This window comes from Haliotis rufescens, unplaced genomic scaffold (assembly GCF_023055435.1).
Source record: "Haliotis rufescens isolate VD_foot unplaced genomic scaffold, xgHalRufe1.0.p SCAF_1, whole genome shotgun sequence".
NCBI lineage: Eukaryota > Metazoa > Mollusca > Gastropoda > Lepetellida > Haliotidae > Haliotis > Haliotis rufescens.
The window spans coordinates 4,115,366-4,133,796 of record NW_025963779.1 but is presented as its reverse complement, the minus strand read 5'-3'; the positions used below and the strand labels follow the sequence as shown (position 1 = coordinate 4,133,796).

Sequence of the window (18,431 nt, the reverse complement as noted above, 5' to 3'; positions counted from 1 at the left end):
ACCCACAACCCACTCAGTGTTCCTTTAGCCATGGCATGTAAGCGAGTACCCACAACCCACTCAGTGTTCCTTTAGCCATGGCGTGTAAGCGAGTATCCACAACACACTCAGTGTTTCTTTAGCCATGGCATGTAAGCGAGTACCCACAACCCACTCAGTGATCCTTTAGCCATGGCATGTAAGCGAGTATCCACAACCCACTCAGTGTTCCTTTAGCCATGGCATGTAAGCGAGTACCCACAACACACTCAGTGTTCCTTTAGCCATGGCATTTAAGCGAGTACCCACAACCCGCTCAGTGTTACTTTAGCCATGGCATGTAAGCGAGTACCCACAACCCACTCAGTGTTCCTTTAGCCATGGCATGTAAGCGAGTACCCACAACACACTTAGTGTTACTTTAGTCATGGCATGTAAGCGAGTACCCACAACCCACTCAGTGTTCCTTTAGCTATGCCATGTAAGCGAGTACCCACAACACACTCAGTGTTCCTTTAGCCATGGCATGTAAGCGGGTACCCACAACCCACTCAGTGTTCCTTTAGCCATGGCATGTAAGCGAGTACCCACAACACACTCAGTGTTCCTTTAGCCATGGCATGTAAGCGAGTACCCACAACCCACTCAGTGTTCCTTTAGCCATGGCATGTAAGGGAGTACCCACAACCCACTCAGTGTTCCTTTAGCCATGGCATGTAAGCGAGTACCCACAACACAATCAGTGTTCCTTTAGCCATGGCATGTAAGCGAGTACCCACAACCCACTCAGTGTTCCTTTAGCCATGGCATGTAAGCGAGTACCCACAACCCACTCAGTGTTCCTTTAGCCATGGCATGTAAGCGAGTACCCACAACCCACTCAGTGTTCCTTTAGCCATGGCATGTAAGCGAGTACCCACAACCCACTCAGTGTTCCTTTAGCCATGGCATGTAAGCGAGTACCCATAACACATGCAGACAATCAGTGTTCCTTTTGCCATGGCATGTCAGCGAGTACCCACAACACATGCAGACAATCAGTTTTCCTTTAGCCATGGCATGTAAGCGAGTACCCACAACCCACTAAGTGTTCCTTTAGCCATGGCATGTAAGCGGGTACCCACAACCCACTCAGTGTTCCTTTAGCCATGGCATGTAAGCGAGTACCCACAACCCACTCAGTGTTCCTTTAGCCATGGCATGTAAGCGAGTACCCACAACACACTCAGTGTTCCTTTAGCCATGGCATGTAAGCGAGTACCCACAACCCACTCAGTGTTCCCTTAGCCATGGCGTGTAAGCGAGTACCCACAACCCACTCAGTGTTCCTTTAGCCATGGCATGTAAGCGAGTACCCACAACCCACTCAGTGTTCCTTTAGCCATGGCATGTAAGCGAGTACCCACAACCCACTCAGTGTTCCTTTAGCCATGGCATGTAAGCGAGTACCCACAACCCACTCAGTGTTCCTTTAGCCATGGCATGTAAGCGTTTACCCACAACCAAATCCGTGTTCCTTTAGCCATGGCATGTAAGCGAGTATCCACAACACACACAGACAATCATTGTTCCTTTTGCCATGACATGTAAGCGAGTATCCACAACACATGCAGACAATCGGTGTTCCTTTAGCCATGGCATGTAAGCGAGGACCCACAACCCACTCAGTGTTCCTTTAGCCATGGCATGTAAGCGAGTACCCACAACCCACTCAGTGTTCCTTTAGCCATGGCATGTAAGCGTTTACCCACAACCAAATCCGTGTTCCTTTAGCCATGGCATGTAAGCGAGTATCCACAACACACACAGACAATCATTGTTCCTTTTGCCATGACATGTAAGCGAGTACCCACAACACATGCAGATAATCAGTGTCCTTTTAGCCATGGCATGTAAGCGAGTACCGACAACACATGCAGATAATCAGTGTCCCTTTAGCCATGGCATGTAAGCGAGTACCCACAACACACTCAGTGTTCCTTTAGCCATGGCATGTAAGCTAGTATCCACAACCCACTCAGTGTTCCTTTAGCCATGGCATGTAAGCGAGTACCCACAACACACTCAGTGTTCCTTTAGCCATGGCATGTAAGCGGGTACCCACAACCCACTCAGTGTTCCTTTAGCCATGGCATGTAAGCGAGTACCCACAAGCCACTCAGTGTTCCTTTAGCCATGGCGTGTAAGGGAGTACCCACAACCCACTCAGTGTTCCTTTAGCCATGGCATGTAAGCGAGTACCCACAACCCACTCAGTGTTCCTTTAGCCATGGCATGTAAGCGAGTACCCACAACCCACTCAGTGTTCCTTTAGCCATGGCATGTAAGCGAGTACCCACAACCCACTCAGTGTTCCTTTATCCATGGCATGTAAGCGAGTACCCACAACCCACTCAGTGTTCCTTTAGCCATGGCATGCAATCGAGTATCCACAACACACTCAGTGTTCCTTTTGCCATGGCATGTAAGCGAGTACCCACAACACATGCAGACAATCAGTGTTCCTTTAGCCATGGCATGTACGCGAGTACCGACAACACACTCCCTTTAGCCATGGCATGTAAGCGAGTACCCACAACACATGCAGACAATCAGTGTCCCTTTAGCCATGGCATGTAAGCGAGTACCCACAACACATGCAGACAATCAGTGTCCCTTTAGCCATGGCATGAAAGCGAGTACCCACAATACATGCAGACAATGAGTGTCCCTTTAGCCGTGGCATGTAAGCGAGTACCCACAACACACTCAGTGTTCCTTTAGCCATGGCATGTTAGCGAGTACCCACAACACATGCAGATAATCAGTGTCCTTTTAGCCATGGCATGTAAGCGAGTACCCACAACACATGCAGATAATCAGTGTCCCTTTAGCCATGGCATGTAAGCGAGTACCCACAACACACTCAGTGTTCCTTTAGCCATGGCAAGTAAGCTAGTATCCACAACCCACTCAGTGTTCCTTTAGCCATGGCATGTAAGCGAGTACCCACAACACACTCAGTGTTCCTTTAGCCATGGCATGTAAGCGAGTACCCACAACACATGCAGACAATCAGTGTCCCTTTAGCCATGGCATGAAAGCGAGTACCCACAATACATGCAGACAATGAGTGTCCCTTTAGCCGTGGCATGTAAGCGAGTACCCACAACACACTCAGTGTTCCTTTAGCCATGGCATGTTAGCGAGTACTCACAACACATGCAGATAATCAGTGTCCTTTTAGCCATGGCATGTAAGCGAGTACCCACAACACATGCAGATAATCAGTGTCCCTTTAGCCATGGCATGTAAGCGAGTACCCACAACACACTCAGTGTTCCTTTAGCCATGGCAAGTAAGCTAGTATCCACAACCCACTCAGTGTTCCTTTAGCCATGGCATGTAAGCGAGTACCCACAACACACTCAGTGTTCCTTTAGCCATGGCATGTAAGCGAGTACCCACAACCCACTCAGTGTTCCTTTAGCCATGGCATGTAAGCGAGTACCCACAACCCACTCAGTGTTCCTTCAGCCATGGCATGTAAGCGAGTACCCACAACCCACTCAGTGTTCCTTTAGCCATGGCGTGTAAGGGAGTACCCACAACCCACTCAGTATTCCTTTAGCCATGGCATGTAAGCGAGTACCCACAACCCACTCAGTGTTCCTTTAGCCATGGCATGTAAGCGAGTACCCACAACACACTCAGTGTTCCTTTAGCCATGGCATGTAAGCGAGTACCCACAACCCACTCAGTGTTCCTTTATCCATGGCATGTAAGCGAGTACCCACAACCCACTCAGTGTTCCTTTAGCCATGGCATGCAATCGAGTATCCACAACACACTCAGTGTTCCTTTAGCCATGGCATGCAATCGAGTATCCACAACACACTCAGTGTTCCTTTAGCCATGGCATGTAAGCGAGTACCCACAACACATGCAGACAATCAGTGTCCCTTTAGCCATGGCATGTACGCGAGTACCGACAACACACTCCCTTTAGCCATGGCATGTAAGCGAGTACCCACAACACATGCAGACAATCAGTGTCCCTTTAGCCATGGCATGTAAGCGAGTACCCACAACACATGCAGACAATCAGTGTCCCTTTAGCCATGGCATGTAAGCGAGTACCCACAACACACTCAGTGTTCCTTTATCCATGGCATGTAAGCGAGTACCCACACCCACTCACTGTTCCTTTAGCCATGGCATGTAAGCGAGTACCCACAACACATGCAGACAATCAGTGTTCCTTTAGCATCACCTTGCCATCTTCAGACCAGTGGCGTTATTTTGTTTGCAGATACTCGTGTCGACCCACTAATGCTGTATGATGCATTTTGCATGATTTTCACTTGATAGTGAGATGAATGTCCATTGTTACACCGTTCGTTCTCCCTAAATGTGTGTCTAAACCTCCAGCTGTCAAGCTTTCTGTTGACTCTCCCTATTCTCATATTGGCCCTCGTACCTATCTTACTGAACTCTCCAGTTTCTAGAAGGCTCCGGCTTATCTTTTCTTGTCCATTAGCTTGTATGCCAACCACAACCTTTACTAATACTGCAACATTATCATTCTAGCGAGACGTTCATGTTGCACAAAGTTCACGCAGACATCATGGACTTTGTGAATGTGATCTGCACCAAGAAGGCAGGGAGCCCCATCCACCCTATTATAGAGAGTGTTGGATATTTCCTGTACCACACGAAGGAGGAGGAGGGCAAGCCTACTATAACGGTGCGAACTACACAGACAACCACCCGAGTGGACATCACGGCTATGTCTAGACACTGTTAATAGTTATTGTGTTACTTTAGTTTCCCTTTTTTTGCTCGCGTCTTGATATTTAACTTTTACTACTACTACTACTACTGACCAGATCCAGGTTAGAATTGGTCTCCAGCAACATTCGCTCGCCGTAAGAGGCGACTAAAGGGATCGAGCGGTCAGGCTCGCTGACTTGGTTGTTGCATGTCCTAACCCAGTTGCATAGATCGATGCCAATGATGTGAATCACTGGATTGTCCGGCCCAGACTTGATTATTTACAGACCTCGGTCATATAGCTGGAATATTGCTGAGCGGGGCTTTAAAAAGCAAACAGACAAACAAAACTACTACTACTACTACTACTACTACTGGTCTTCAAACTGCTACTTTTACTATTCCTACTACTACTAGTACTTCTACTGTGTAATGTGTGAGTAGTAGTAGTAGTAGTAGTAGTAGGAGTAGTAGTAGTAGTAGTAGTAGTAGTAGTAGTAGTAGTAGTAGTAGTAGTAGTAGTAGTAGTAGTAGTGGTAGTAGTAGTAGTAGTAGTAGGAGTAGTAAAAGTAGCAGTTTGAACTCCAATTCTGGTGTCATAAGCCGTGATATTCCTGGAATATTGCTAAAGCTGCATAAAACCATACTCACTAACTCACTCACAAATGTGTATTTTCAATGCGCCAAATCAATCGACTGAAGCATTTTCAAATCGCTACATTATCATAATCCCCGTGCGTGGATCGGTGTGCACTCGCACTACACATCCTGCTACGTATACAACCTAAGCTGTGAGGCTCTAGAAGGTTTACAGACACATTAACATCTAATCCTACAAGGTATCCATTTACTTCTGGCATAGTTCGTAAAAAGACACTTGCGTAAACATGGAGTGTGGCGCAGGACCGAAGCCCAAGTAGCTCTCAATCCAGAGTCACCCATCCGCCCACTCACCGCGACCATCATTACTTGATTTGTGACCTGGACTACACACAAGATCACGTGCCACCATGTAGAGAATTCTTGCAATAATATTTTTTACAATTTCTCTACCCATTCACGTCTGTGTGAACAGAGGCATATTTCGAGCAAAGACACTTGCGTGAGGGCACCACATGTTTACTGTATTTCAGTGTGACGCAGTACTAAATCACTAGCAGCTCGTCGCTGTCAAGTCTTCTGGTCACCCATCCGCCCACTTACCGCGACAGACGTTGCTGAACGTTGCGTGAGGTTATCCCAGCAATAATAGATCTTGCAATTTCTCTACTTATTAAGGGCAACTCTGAGCTGTTCACTGTGATGACGAGGAAACTGATTGACCTGTTGACCAACCTGGAGGACCACACCCTGATGCGGGTCAAATTTGTTGACGCAGCTGTATATGATGTTCTTATAAAGGCCATGAACAAGTAGGTGCCGTGTTCATGTTAACCTGATATATCATATCATATCTAAAATATTTGATAGAAAAGTATCCATCTCTACAGGCAAAGAAAGCAATGTTTCCTATAATACATATTTTCATAAATGTCAAAATGTGTGTTTACATGCGCTGTTCAGATAGTTGACGTGTGGGTATAAATTGGGGATCAAAATGCAGAACTACTGCGAAAGTGCAAGCGAATTATTTTTAATGATTTGTAGGATTGCGAAAATATGCATGTAATAGTTTTATACAAAGTGTATCAAATATTGGTGTATAATATATTCTGTGGACATCATCCTGGCAGTTTTACATTTTACAACTTTCCTTAAGATAGCGACGTTTTATTCAGGATTTGCTAGTGTATGAGATACACAGGACAATCTTAACATTAATGTATTTCACCACGACATTGGAGACACACAATTGGCATAGGTAAATTCTTGAGACAAATTGTGTATAACTAAATCAACCTATGAATTTGCACCTGAAAATATGAACTTGAGTTTGAACAAAAAGTGTGTAGATATGTGAATGTAGATGTTTAGCTCAACAATGCAAAATGGTGAAGTACGTTACAGGGAGAGAGCATTTCATGTTATCAAAGATGTGTCATTAATCTTGAGGGGTTATTCTCTTGCATCGACAATTTACATTATTATGTTGACGACGAGTCGCACTGTTAGTTGGCCTGCCTTAGAAGTGAGTGGTAACGGAATCCAATCCTCGAATACTTGAATGTAACCTTGGCCTCACATGTCTGAATAACGATGTGAACAAGTACTACATGGCTTGAATCTGTTGCAGAACTCCTGAACACCGTCGGCTGATGATAGACCTGATGAAGGCATGTCTTAGGATCAACCAGCCGATGACAGCCAAGGCGGCTTATAAATGCGTCAGGGAAGCAGAAAAGTTTCTGAAGTGGAAGGTAGACAATCAGCGACCACATTAGTACAGCTATACTATAATCCTACATTGAATATACAGACTGAGTACTTATAAAATATATTTGGTACAGTGTGTTAAGAATGTGTCAAACGGACTAGTTCTAAAATTATAAATAGAATAATATCCTGTTTTATTCTACAAACCTAATTGCGAATAAAACCTAAATAAGAAATCTCAGGTGTGAGGGAATGAGTTTGTCATGCTATGGAATCTGTGGTACCATGATCTTGATGATTGTTTTCAGGAGCATGTGAAAGATGCGCATGAGATTCTGGACATCCTGATGACAGTCCGAGTGTTTGGAGAAGAGGAAGAGATCGATGAGTTTGCTGAATACTACAAAAACTTTTGCAGTTACTTCGCCGATCAATTGAAGTAAGGTTACAATTACCCATATGTATAAGTGAACTTGGTTTACAAAACGTGTATGTTCACCTGCAAGGAAAGATTTACATTGAGGAACAAGTTTTAATGTCAATTATGATTTCAAGCTTGAAAATCTCTTGTGACATCCCGTAGAGATTACAGGTTAGAATATGGAGTTTCCGACTCTGGGACGTCCGTGTCATCGTGCCCCGATGGATCGGAACGATGCTCATGCTTTCAGTCACTGGCTTTCCTTGTCTAGACTCCATTATACAGTCCGCCATCACTAGTCCAGGACAACACTCCGAACCAGTAAGCTTCGGGGTGATCCAATCTTTGCGGAGATGTATCGTACCAGAGTAAAATATCTCGTGTTAAGTACGTCTTTGTATATCGTGGGTGTTTTACCTACATTGTGAAACACGTATGTATAGTACGCATGCTCTCTTGAGTTCTAGCCTTTATGATTCTGTTTCCAGGAGGGATCGTATCATTCCCCAAATGGTTGACAAAATGGTCGAATTTAGTTTGAAAATTCTTGAGAGGAGAGAAGGCCGCCTGTTCGAAGCTGGAAGTGAAGTTGCAGATGAAATAGAGTTCATCGGAAAGGTGAGTTTACTTGTGAATGGCGAATTCTGGACTGACGACAATCCTGGTATTTGTTCTTCTAAAACGTGACAGTGACAGTAGCCAACTTGCATTTGTTGTTTTTGTCTTTTACGGGTTTATAACATAGGATTTTAATGTTTGTTCCATTGATTGTATCTTTTCAGAAAAACAAGGACCTGATAATGTCGACATTTTCCAATCTGCTGCCCTTCCTGAAAGATCCCAACTTTCCCTGGAAAGGCGACTGGTTCGGTTATTCGGGCAGGATTGTTAGCAAGCTTGCCCCGAGCTCGATTGAAGCCTTGTAAGTAGTACATTTACACTGCACGGATATATAGAAACTGATACTAGACGAAATAGGCGTTGCGATATTTGGACAGACAAAGCGTTAAAATATTCAGAATCTATGCCGACATGTAGACTGACATATACATTAGACATTCTGAATGAGATTAAATGACATTGGCAGACTTAATCGGATAAAAGTTATAAACTCAAACAGATGAAACAAACGCAATGGCAGATGAATGGTAACTGAAAGCTAATGCCAATTCTTTATCTTGCAGAGAGCCCAAAAGCATAACTGAAAAGGACCTAAGTGTCATTGCCTACTTCGTGATGACGGTGATGAAGGGAGACTTCATTGATGAGGAAACTAACACACCAAGCACAATCTACTTCCAGCTGTACTGTTCGGTCGCGACAAAATTTCTCAGCCTTGTAAGCGGTTCAGTTTTAACATTATTCACCTGTAGAATAGATGGGTTGTATGCGAATACTTTCAGCAAATAGCCTCTGTGGGTGCCAATTAAACACTGATAATATATATTTGCTTGCTGAATAGCTTAACCTGGGGCAGTCAAGACTTTGAACAGCAAGTGCTGACTTCAGGATTGTAACATTTAGACATACAATCCATTACAATAAACTACGGTTATAACGAACACGCTTATAACGAACTGACCGATATAACGAATTTATTTTTTAGTCCCGGCCATTTGTTGTATATATGCGGTATGTATGCTTATAACAAACTATGGTTATAACGCAACAAACTTAGTGGTCCCTTTGAGTTCGTTATAACCGTAGTTTACTGTATTGTGATTTTAAGCCTCTTATTGAGCAATCAGGATAAATTATGTTCCAAAGTCATGGTAGAATTTGATGGTTATATCCCAGGTGATACATGTTCCACACATTATGATACAGTCAATACTTTTATCATGATCCTTCGTCTCTGTGCCCACAGCTGGACGACCAGGAGAAGGCGCAGCGAGCCATCCTAGTGTTGAGAGAAATTGTCAACTTGACGACTCACGAATATAGCGAAGTTTCTGACATGGCCATGGCCCAGGTCAGCCTCGTTGTGGGGAATGGGTCAAAGGTCATGGCACCGTTCTTTCCCAAGCTGATGGACGTTTACATGGACACAGAGAATTCCACATTGTTATGTATGTTTTACGTTTCGACTTTACGTGAATAATGTTATACTTCCTTCATGCAGCAAAAGGTTGCTTTCATACGTTTCCTTCTTTCGTTAAGCTTTGAATTTGTTAGTGAGGACGATTTCACAAGTGGATTTCACTACAGTACAAATACTTTTACTGAACGCCTTTTTTTCAAGATCCCTTGAGTCAGATCTACCCACACTACCCCAAACTTCAAGATCAACAATTCCAAACTATCTTCGAGTTGATCGACACCCCAGAACGGTCGTCTGTATTACAATGGTGTATAGAGATAGCCAAGAAACAACCGAATGTAAGTTGGTGTGATAGCAAAAGTATGATAAAGTGTTAGTGGATACAAACCGTTTTATAGGGGTAGGATTATATTACTTATGGAATAACCTATGGGATCGCTTGAATCAAACACAAAGGTAAAGACATGCATTCTAAAATGCTGTGTTACAAGTATGTGACATGGTGAGTGACTTTTCATTGAACCCGATTGGGACCACGTGGGACCCGGACCACATCTTTTGGCATCTTTGTGATGAAACTCTCAATGTTAGCTCTGTGGATCACATCGTCCCAAGGCAAGGGAGCTAACTGGCTGTAACAGTCCAGTGTCCACCCTTGCGCAAAGGGGCCGGAATTTCTGGGCTCGATCGAAGCGCAACCAGCGTCTATTACGAATTATGTCCCTGCTCAGTCCCTCCCAGTCAGATTCCACCTCCCATATCACTTGCGTTTACTTCAAACGAAATGGCGGTCAAGACGATCTGATCGATAATCAATATACATGAGATAAAACGGGTCTTACTTCGGAAAGTGCGTCAAATGACGTGAGCACCTTGATTAAAAACATGAAAAGATGTGGAAAATATCTGTTGACGCCAGGCTCTTACCATCAGAAAGCCACCACTGAACAGGTCATGCGTTGCTAGCACTCATGAGTACATCTCCAACGCATTGTCTATCTGTGCCTCCAAAGATTCACGACAGCATCATCGCAAAAGAAATATTAAGTTTAAAATATCAATACTTTTACAAAATATATATGTTATGTTGTGTTTCTGTGTTTAGTTCGATAAAGTAAAGCAAACGGTGCTAATGTTATGTAGCCTGAAAGCCTGACGAGCAACAAACAAAACTGGCGAGCTCCTTAACATTGAGATAATTTCATTTGGCGCTATTCTATTGCATACTATTGTGTCATTGTAACGGCATCGATACCTTTGTTCACGGTGGTAGTATGACTGATGCCATCATCGAAATGACACCAAATGAGAAGTGATTTCTTTATTCTTCACGATTGGGACAAAAATGAAGTAGGAAATAGAAAACGCTTATTAATCTAAATTATTAAATGACGAAATAACTGATTGAACAAAATATATTATTATGAGGAATAATTACAACTCATGACAGGAAGGAGACACTTTGTCAATGTAATTTGACCATGCACTCTGATCAAAATGGTGTACCATACATATAACTATCTAGAGATATTTGAACTATTTCCAGTTGTTTACTGAGGGCAATATTGGTAAGCTGATTGAGGAGATGTTCCAAGGCGATGAAAGGATGCAGGCAATGTATATGATGGTCATGGAACCACTTTCCAAGAAGATACCAAGAAAGCTCATCCCACACCTGAAAACTCTGATGGAAGGCGATGTTAACTCCCAATACGGTGCCAAGTATCAACTCTTCATTGTTCTCAAGAATGTGGCCATTATGAGTGAAGACGAGGTACTTTGTTCTTGATATACTTAAACATGAATGCGCCTTAACACTGTAATAGCACATTGAGGCTGACATATCAGTTAATACAATAGATTCTGCACAATCTCTTTGAGAGAATGAGTCAGAGTGCCTTCAAACTGCTCAGATAAGCATTGTTAAATGTCAACCCCACAGAATAACCGTTTATCTGCTGGAAAAGATTCCATTTGGGGCAACAGGCAAAGTAGTGTAGATATTATGATGAACCCCTGAAAGTTTGATACCTTTTCACTTAGTGTTATTTATCAAAAAAGGTATAGAAATTTAACAAAGTGAAACTAAATGAAACTAAACTGAGCCCTTATCTGATGCTACCACAGTACTACAAGGCAACAAGAGGTGCTGAGGAACTATTCGATTCCGAGTCAGATATGTGGCAACTATGTTACACAACAGTAGTTTGTTCGGAAAGCACATGTTTTACTGACAAATTCTTTTTTAATATAGATCCGGTTTTTTAAACCGGCTATGGTGGCAAACGTGGATAAGAGGTGTTTGAGTACTGAGGAACTGTTCTTACACATAGAAACATATGATCCAGTACTGGTTTCCATGGAATATTGTTGGGAACATTCTTGCGTTTTCGAGATTTTGCGTGCGAGAATATGAGATTGGCAGAAAACAAGATGTTCATAGGTTTTGCATATTTAGCATGTTATCAAAGGCCATGATCGCGAGGATGCCCCTTACAGTATGCCATAGGTTCCTGTTTGCTGACAAGCCAGTATGCTGTTCATGCTGGGATAAACGTGGCATATCCGCAGACAAACAACACTGCTGGAAATGATTTTCAAACCAGAAGATTATGCAATTCAAATCATTAATCCACATCAATAAATAGTTCATAACGTCGGTCTTTGTTAAAATATATCATATTTAAAGTCAATATATATCCAGGTTACAAAACCCATTTATCAAACAGATAGAGGTCCAACATCTGTAATCTGCTAAGGGAAATCTTGGTACGTCCGTAATCATTTGGAAAGTAAATGTTTGTAACACAGGCTTTGGCAGAGGATGTGATGGCATACCTAGAGAAGGTCCTTCGAGGTCCTGAAGACAACATGGTGACTTCCACCTGCATCAATGAGATGCGTGCTATAGGAGGTGTATACCGACCACTGTTGGAGCGTCGTAAACCAGCCATAGAGGACTTGAGGAAACGAACTACTACACAAACAACAAAGGACCAGTGTACCTTCATCTTGGATGTCCTAGAAGGAAGAAGGTGAGAATATTAGGGCACTGTCAAGGACATAATTAAGGTAATGCCTGGTAGAACATGGAATGGAATTATTCGATGATACTTTCCTTCTGTCCAAAAACTAATATGCCTCACTGATCTGTTTATTGAAAGTCGCACCCCTGACAATTACTGTGTTAATAAACCTACAGCCTGGAGTCCCTGGCTGAAGAGATCAAGGATGTAAAAGAAGATGTGGAAGAACTGGACACACGAGTGACAAGTACTGAGGTTGGCCTGGTGCTGCTCAACCAAGAGGTGGGTGAGCAGCGAGAGGAGCTGGATGGGGTCAAAGTCGACGTTAAGGCTCATGGCAAGAAGATTGGCCAACTGGAGGAGACAGTGGATGACACCAAGGCTAAAGTGGAGGAACTTGACGGAAAGGTAAGCTGTCGTTTTGGTTTTGAAATGAATGACAGTAATATGGTTTGAAAGGAGGGACTCTAAAATGTTTCAAGAATAACGATGCAAAAACACAACATTTTCAATGGTAACAAACAAAATCTAAACCTTTCAATATCATCTGAAACCTTGCTAAAACTGCTACGTTTGCTACTGATTATACCGGTATAGTAAACAAAGATCAGGGGAGTCTAATTTTACAACTCTCTTTCATCAATCATTCAGACGCTTAGTCATGCTCCCTATTGGGCAAGAGACGTGGCCAAACTGCTCAACCCTGAAGACCTTCTGGACTGGACACTTCTCTCTAGACGTCTTGGCTACACCAATGATGACATCAGGAGCTGGGCTCAGATGCACGACCCATGTATGGCCATGCTGAATGAATGGTACGCCACTCGGAAGACGAGGGAAGCCACATACGCTGTGCTGACAGCACTGCAAGAGATGGACAGGATGGATGCAGCTGTGATCGTGGAGAATGCAATGAAGATGACAGGTAAAGACATGAATTGCATATTTTTTATCATCTGTTTACCAACCGTTATGTAAATGTTTAATCATTTTTGAAGATCACAATTCCCACTACTAAACTGATGTAGAATAATAATAATTTTTTGTATTTACTCCAACAGCTTTATCCTGGCGTTGCAGCAGTTGTCACCATCAAAGGAAAGTTCAATTGTTACAATGTCTTATAATCACGTATTGATGTCTTGTCAACATAGTTTTAAGATTATAGAGTGGTCACATGTTTAATTATTTTCTCAGAAGCTGTAGTCGAGGACGAAGAGTTTGAGTACCCAGAGCCTCCAGAGGTGTTTATCAGCTACCAGTGGGGAATCCAGAACGAGGTGAAGCTTCTGAAGCTGCACCTGGAGAAGGCGGGCTTCACGTGCTGGATGGACATTGGTCAGATGGGAGGCGGAGACAAGCTGTTCGAGAAGATTGACCAGGGAATCAGGGCAGCCAAGATCATCATCTGTTGTGTCACTGGGAAATATGCCAAGTCTCCAAACTGCAATAGAGAGGTATGTGTCCGGATAATTTCCATTGACATTAAAGTCTATTTTCTAACAACATCAAAGTTTCAAGTGTTCCGAAAAAGAATATTTAATAATCCATGACATCATTCATCTGGGGGTTAATGATTTCAATTGCTGAGAAACTGTGACGAAAAGGCGTATTGTGTCCGAAATGTGTTCGATGAAGTGCATTGATTTTTATATGGACATGTTGTGTTTTGGCTTAAGGTGAACCTCTCGGTAAGCCTGGGTAAGCCCATCATCCCTCTGTTGATGGAGAAACTGTCTTGGCCACCACCAGGCTCAATGGGGCCAATCTTCAGTGAGTATCTGTTCATCCGATTCTTCACCCGGCCTGGGGAGGAGACTGGTGACGTCAGGTTCTGGTCAGCAGCCAAGTTCCAGGAACTCCTGATGCAGGTCAACTACAACAACGTCAAGCCGGAGGAACATAAGGTGGAAAAAGGTGGGCAAATTAGGAAGCATAGATAGCGAGAGGGGAGGCATGTGTGGATATTTATGTAATGCAAAATTCAGTGAAGATAGTCCAAATATGTTGGATTTCAACTTTCACCAGGTGTGCTGAAATTATAGTTACATTCGAATGATGAGAAAGTTATCTTAAACATTTCTGAAATCTTCTACCTAATAATCTATTATTGTTGAAACTCAAATGAATTCGGAAGAACGCCATAACATATATATTTTTTTCACACAAAGAATACAAGAACTGGTGGTGTCCTGTGGCTGAAGTAATCAAGATAGAAAAGAAGGATGTGAAGGCGATGACGGCCGCCAGTCAGCAGAAACAGGAGGAGGTTGAGGTTGGTGGAACAGACCGAATATTTGATTAACTATAGTTTACTTCTGATATATGTTTGCCGTGGTCACATTTTTGGATCACAGGCTTATATGATCGTTCTGAACTGCAGTTATCTGAGTTTTGTTTGCATAAAAAATACGAGGAAAAAAAGTGTTCTCATTAGATCATGAAATCTTTTCACTTTTTGATAGTGATTCACTAATGTAGTTGGATGATATATAATGCATTCTGCTTTTGGCATAGATTTCTTATGAATGTGGAAAGGGTTATGTTCCGTTTATTACAATATTTAAAGTCGCATCATTGTTGGTAGAATATTTTGTACATGCTTAGAGGTGATCAAATATACTGTTTATGTGTCACATATTTACTGTTTCCGTGTTTATTTGTTACAGTCTGGAGCAGCCTCTCCTGATGTATTCATCTCCTACCAGTGGGGAAAACAGAAGCAGATTCAACTCATGTACAAGCGCCTGACTGAGATGGGCTTCACCGTCTGGATGGACATCTACCAAATGGGAGGTGGGGACTCCCTCTATGACAAAATTGACAAGGGTGTGCGGGGGGCAAAGATCGTGCTCACGTGTGTCACCTCAAAATATTCCCTGTCGGCCAACTGCAGGAGGGAAGTCAGTCTCGCTGATGCCCTCAAGAAGCCAATAGTGCCTCTGTTGCTGGAGAAGATGACATGGCCACCATCTGGCCCGATGAGCATGGTGTTCACTCAGCTTCTGTACATCAACTTTGCCAAGGATGAATCTGTTCAGGAAAGATGGGATGGAGAAAAGTTTGATGAACTATTGACCAAATTAGATCAGTACGTGCCGAATATTATTGTGTCAGGTGATGAGGAACCAGAAGAACCTGTTCCTTCTACTGACGATAAGGAGGACACACCACCACCGACCCCTGAGCCCGAAGTAAAACCAGCAGCAGAGCCTGAAAAACCACCACAAAAACGGCAGCCGTCTCAACAACAGCAACAACCACGAACAGAACGGATTCCACAGCAGTATCAGCAACCCCCTCCACAACAACCCCCGCCACAACCCAAGACGCAGCAGCAGCCCCCGCCTCAGCAGCAACCACAGAGACATCAACCACCGCCCAGTCAACCAGAGCAAAAGAAGTCAAGGTCCTGCTTGATACTGTAGAAACACATTTAGCCTTTCCCGAACACGTGGTGTCATCAGTGATCCATCCACATAATTTTTACTTCTATTTTGCCTTGTTCGCCCATTGGTGTCGGTTTCAGTGGAGAATCGAGACTGGATATTCTTGTGCTGATGTTTAACTTAAAAGCAAACCGTGACAAACTGTAAATAAAAGCGATAAAACCCTTTCCACGTTCATAAAAAACCTCCGCCTTAAGCAGTCATTTAAGTTTTTTATCCTGTACTAATGTTTTCCGTCTTTTGATTTAATCGCTGCTTGTATGCACTTGTCATCACAGAAGGCCTACCTTTTTCGGATTACTGTTACTTTAACCAACGAGGCGCCAATAGTGAACTGAACACTTCTACAATTTACCCATAGGAAGAGAGATGCCAAGCAGTACATTATGTATATGTGTAATTGATTTTCGTCATCTTGTCACATAGAAAACCAATGAAGTAATATAGTTTAGTGTGTTCATAATATTACAAATACATGGCAGAAGCACTTTGAATATAGTACATGTATTTCCATGTATTCTTAATGCTACATAGTCTCTTATAAGCGTATTGTGATTGGCACGAAACGGGAATCTGTACTCAAAGAAGTGTTATTTGAGTGAGTGTAATACATATAATATATAATATGAGATAATCATGTTAATAATCATGTTGATAATGTGTGCGTGCGAATTGTTGATCGATTTGGCAATGGGTTAAAAGCGTGTTTGTGGACATAAACTGTGATATTACTGGCTGACGAATGTAAATACTTCATCCACAAATTACTTCTTGAAACCGTTCATGATGCGTCATATAATTTTGTATGCCTAACTGTGATACCCATGGTTTGTATTTATTTTAAAAAATATTTTTATTCATGTGATATTTTTATGAATGTAGATATGTAAATCCTCTTTTGTGTAAACTGTCGGGCAGAAGAAAGTATATACTTAAAAACTGGATTTCACCAAAATATTATAAACGTTAAAAAAAAATTACTCAGTTAAAAACAGTCGCAGAAACACTGAATCGAAGGGTCCAAAACATACATCCGAAACGCGCATCAAGACATAACCATGCAAAAAACATTTCTTGTTTGTTTCTTTTTAGCCACCATCAATCATGAGTGTATACGTTCTTAGGTCTGGCTGTGAATGTGTTTCTAACATCGTCTCCACTGTGTATGAAGCTGCCGTTGATTAGTTGTCAAGTGTTTATTTATGCCAATACTGTGTCTTATACAGAGAACTATACACCGAATAAATGAGACTGAAGTCTGATCACCTTGGTCATGTTGCATAACGATCTCACGTTTGGACGTCGCATCAAAGTGCCGCTCACTAATTAGCACGAAGCACTTACCTGTATTTGCCGTGTCACATGGTTGAAAATAGTGTTCATTTCTTCAATTAAATGTTTCCCTGTGGACATTCCAGGACAGTCCTCTCGTGAACGCTTAGGGTAGTGTGACCAGGGCCCACTTGCACAAAGCGATCTTAGTGCTAAGATGATCTTAACTCCCATACTTTAACATAGGCTTACAATAGACTTAGCGCTAAGATCGTTTTGTGCAAGTGGGCCCTGGACTTAGTGGATTGCGTGTCACTGTGCCCTAATGACATGTCATTGAGTCCTGATGGCATGTCATTGTACCCTGATAGCGTATCATTGTGCCTTGATGGCCTGTCATTGTGCCTTGATGGCGTGCAATTGTTCCCTGATGGCGTGTCATTGTGCCCTGATGGTCTGTCATTGTGCCTTGATAGCGTGTCATTGTGCCCTGATGGCGTATCATTGTGCCTTGATGGCGTGTCGTTGCTCACTGATGGCGTGTCATTGTGCCTTGATGGTTCGAATCCCGGTTCGCCCCGATTATGTTTCTAGGTTTGTCAGCACCATATCGAAGTGGCAAACGTCTGAAACCTGCATCACTTGGGGCTTTCCTCCCACATTAAGCTGACACGCCGCGATATAACTGGAATACTGTTAAAAGCGGCGTAAAACCCAACTCACTTACTCACTCACTCACGTGTTTTGTGATCTGATGCGAACCGTGCGGCTAAAATGTGTTTTCAGTAGATGCATATACCCACCACCGTAATAACACGAACCATAGAGACATACAGAGGAATAGGCACGTTTAGAGATGTTTCCAGTGTGTACGCATTAATGACAAACCTTACTATCAGTAAATTTTATTTGTCTTTATTCTTATCAGCTTCACGTTATTTCCAAAATTTACACCATAATCCTGCGCAAGACAAATGGTGCATCTCGAGTTATGGATCTATGACGTCACATGCGATGCGTTCATGAGCGTCGGTTCACACCACATAACAGAATGTTCGTTTGTGCATCGAACTAATCTGATATCTCTTGAATATGAGTAATTATTCACATATTAACCAACATAGCTCGTATGGTATTAGCGTTTAAATTGGCGGTGAGAATATAAATATCTGTGTATT

General features: G+C 42.7%; 1 protein-coding gene across 2 annotated transcripts in view; it reads left to right on the top strand.

The window, feature by feature from the left end:
- LOC124146999 overlaps positions 1-17,243 on the top strand; it is a 39,965-nt gene extending 22,722 nt beyond the window's left edge. For both annotated transcript variants that reach the window (XM_046517586.2, XM_046517587.2), the window contains 17 exons: positions 4,549-4,705; positions 6,010-6,143; positions 6,965-7,088; positions 7,353-7,483; positions 7,954-8,083; positions 8,248-8,387; positions 8,650-8,803; positions 9,333-9,534; positions 9,708-9,844; positions 11,053-11,280; positions 12,318-12,541; positions 12,709-12,940; positions 13,184-13,457; positions 13,730-13,989; positions 14,212-14,449; positions 14,704-14,807; positions 15,202-17,243. In XM_046517586.2, coding sequence (XP_046373542.2) covers positions 4,549-4,705; positions 6,010-6,143; positions 6,965-7,088; positions 7,353-7,483; positions 7,954-8,083; positions 8,248-8,387; positions 8,650-8,803; positions 9,333-9,534; positions 9,708-9,844; positions 11,053-11,280; positions 12,318-12,541; positions 12,709-12,940; positions 13,184-13,457; positions 13,730-13,989; positions 14,212-14,449; positions 14,704-14,807; positions 15,202-15,960 — 3,628 coding nt within the window. In that variant the 3' untranslated portion in view covers positions 15,961-17,243. The remainder of the gene's footprint in view (positions 1-4,548; positions 4,706-6,009; positions 6,144-6,964; positions 7,089-7,352; positions 7,484-7,953; positions 8,084-8,247; positions 8,388-8,649; positions 8,804-9,332; positions 9,535-9,707; positions 9,845-11,052; positions 11,281-12,317; positions 12,542-12,708; positions 12,941-13,183; positions 13,458-13,729; positions 13,990-14,211; positions 14,450-14,703; positions 14,808-15,201) is intronic.
- Positions 17,244-18,431: the final 1,188 nt, after the last annotated feature.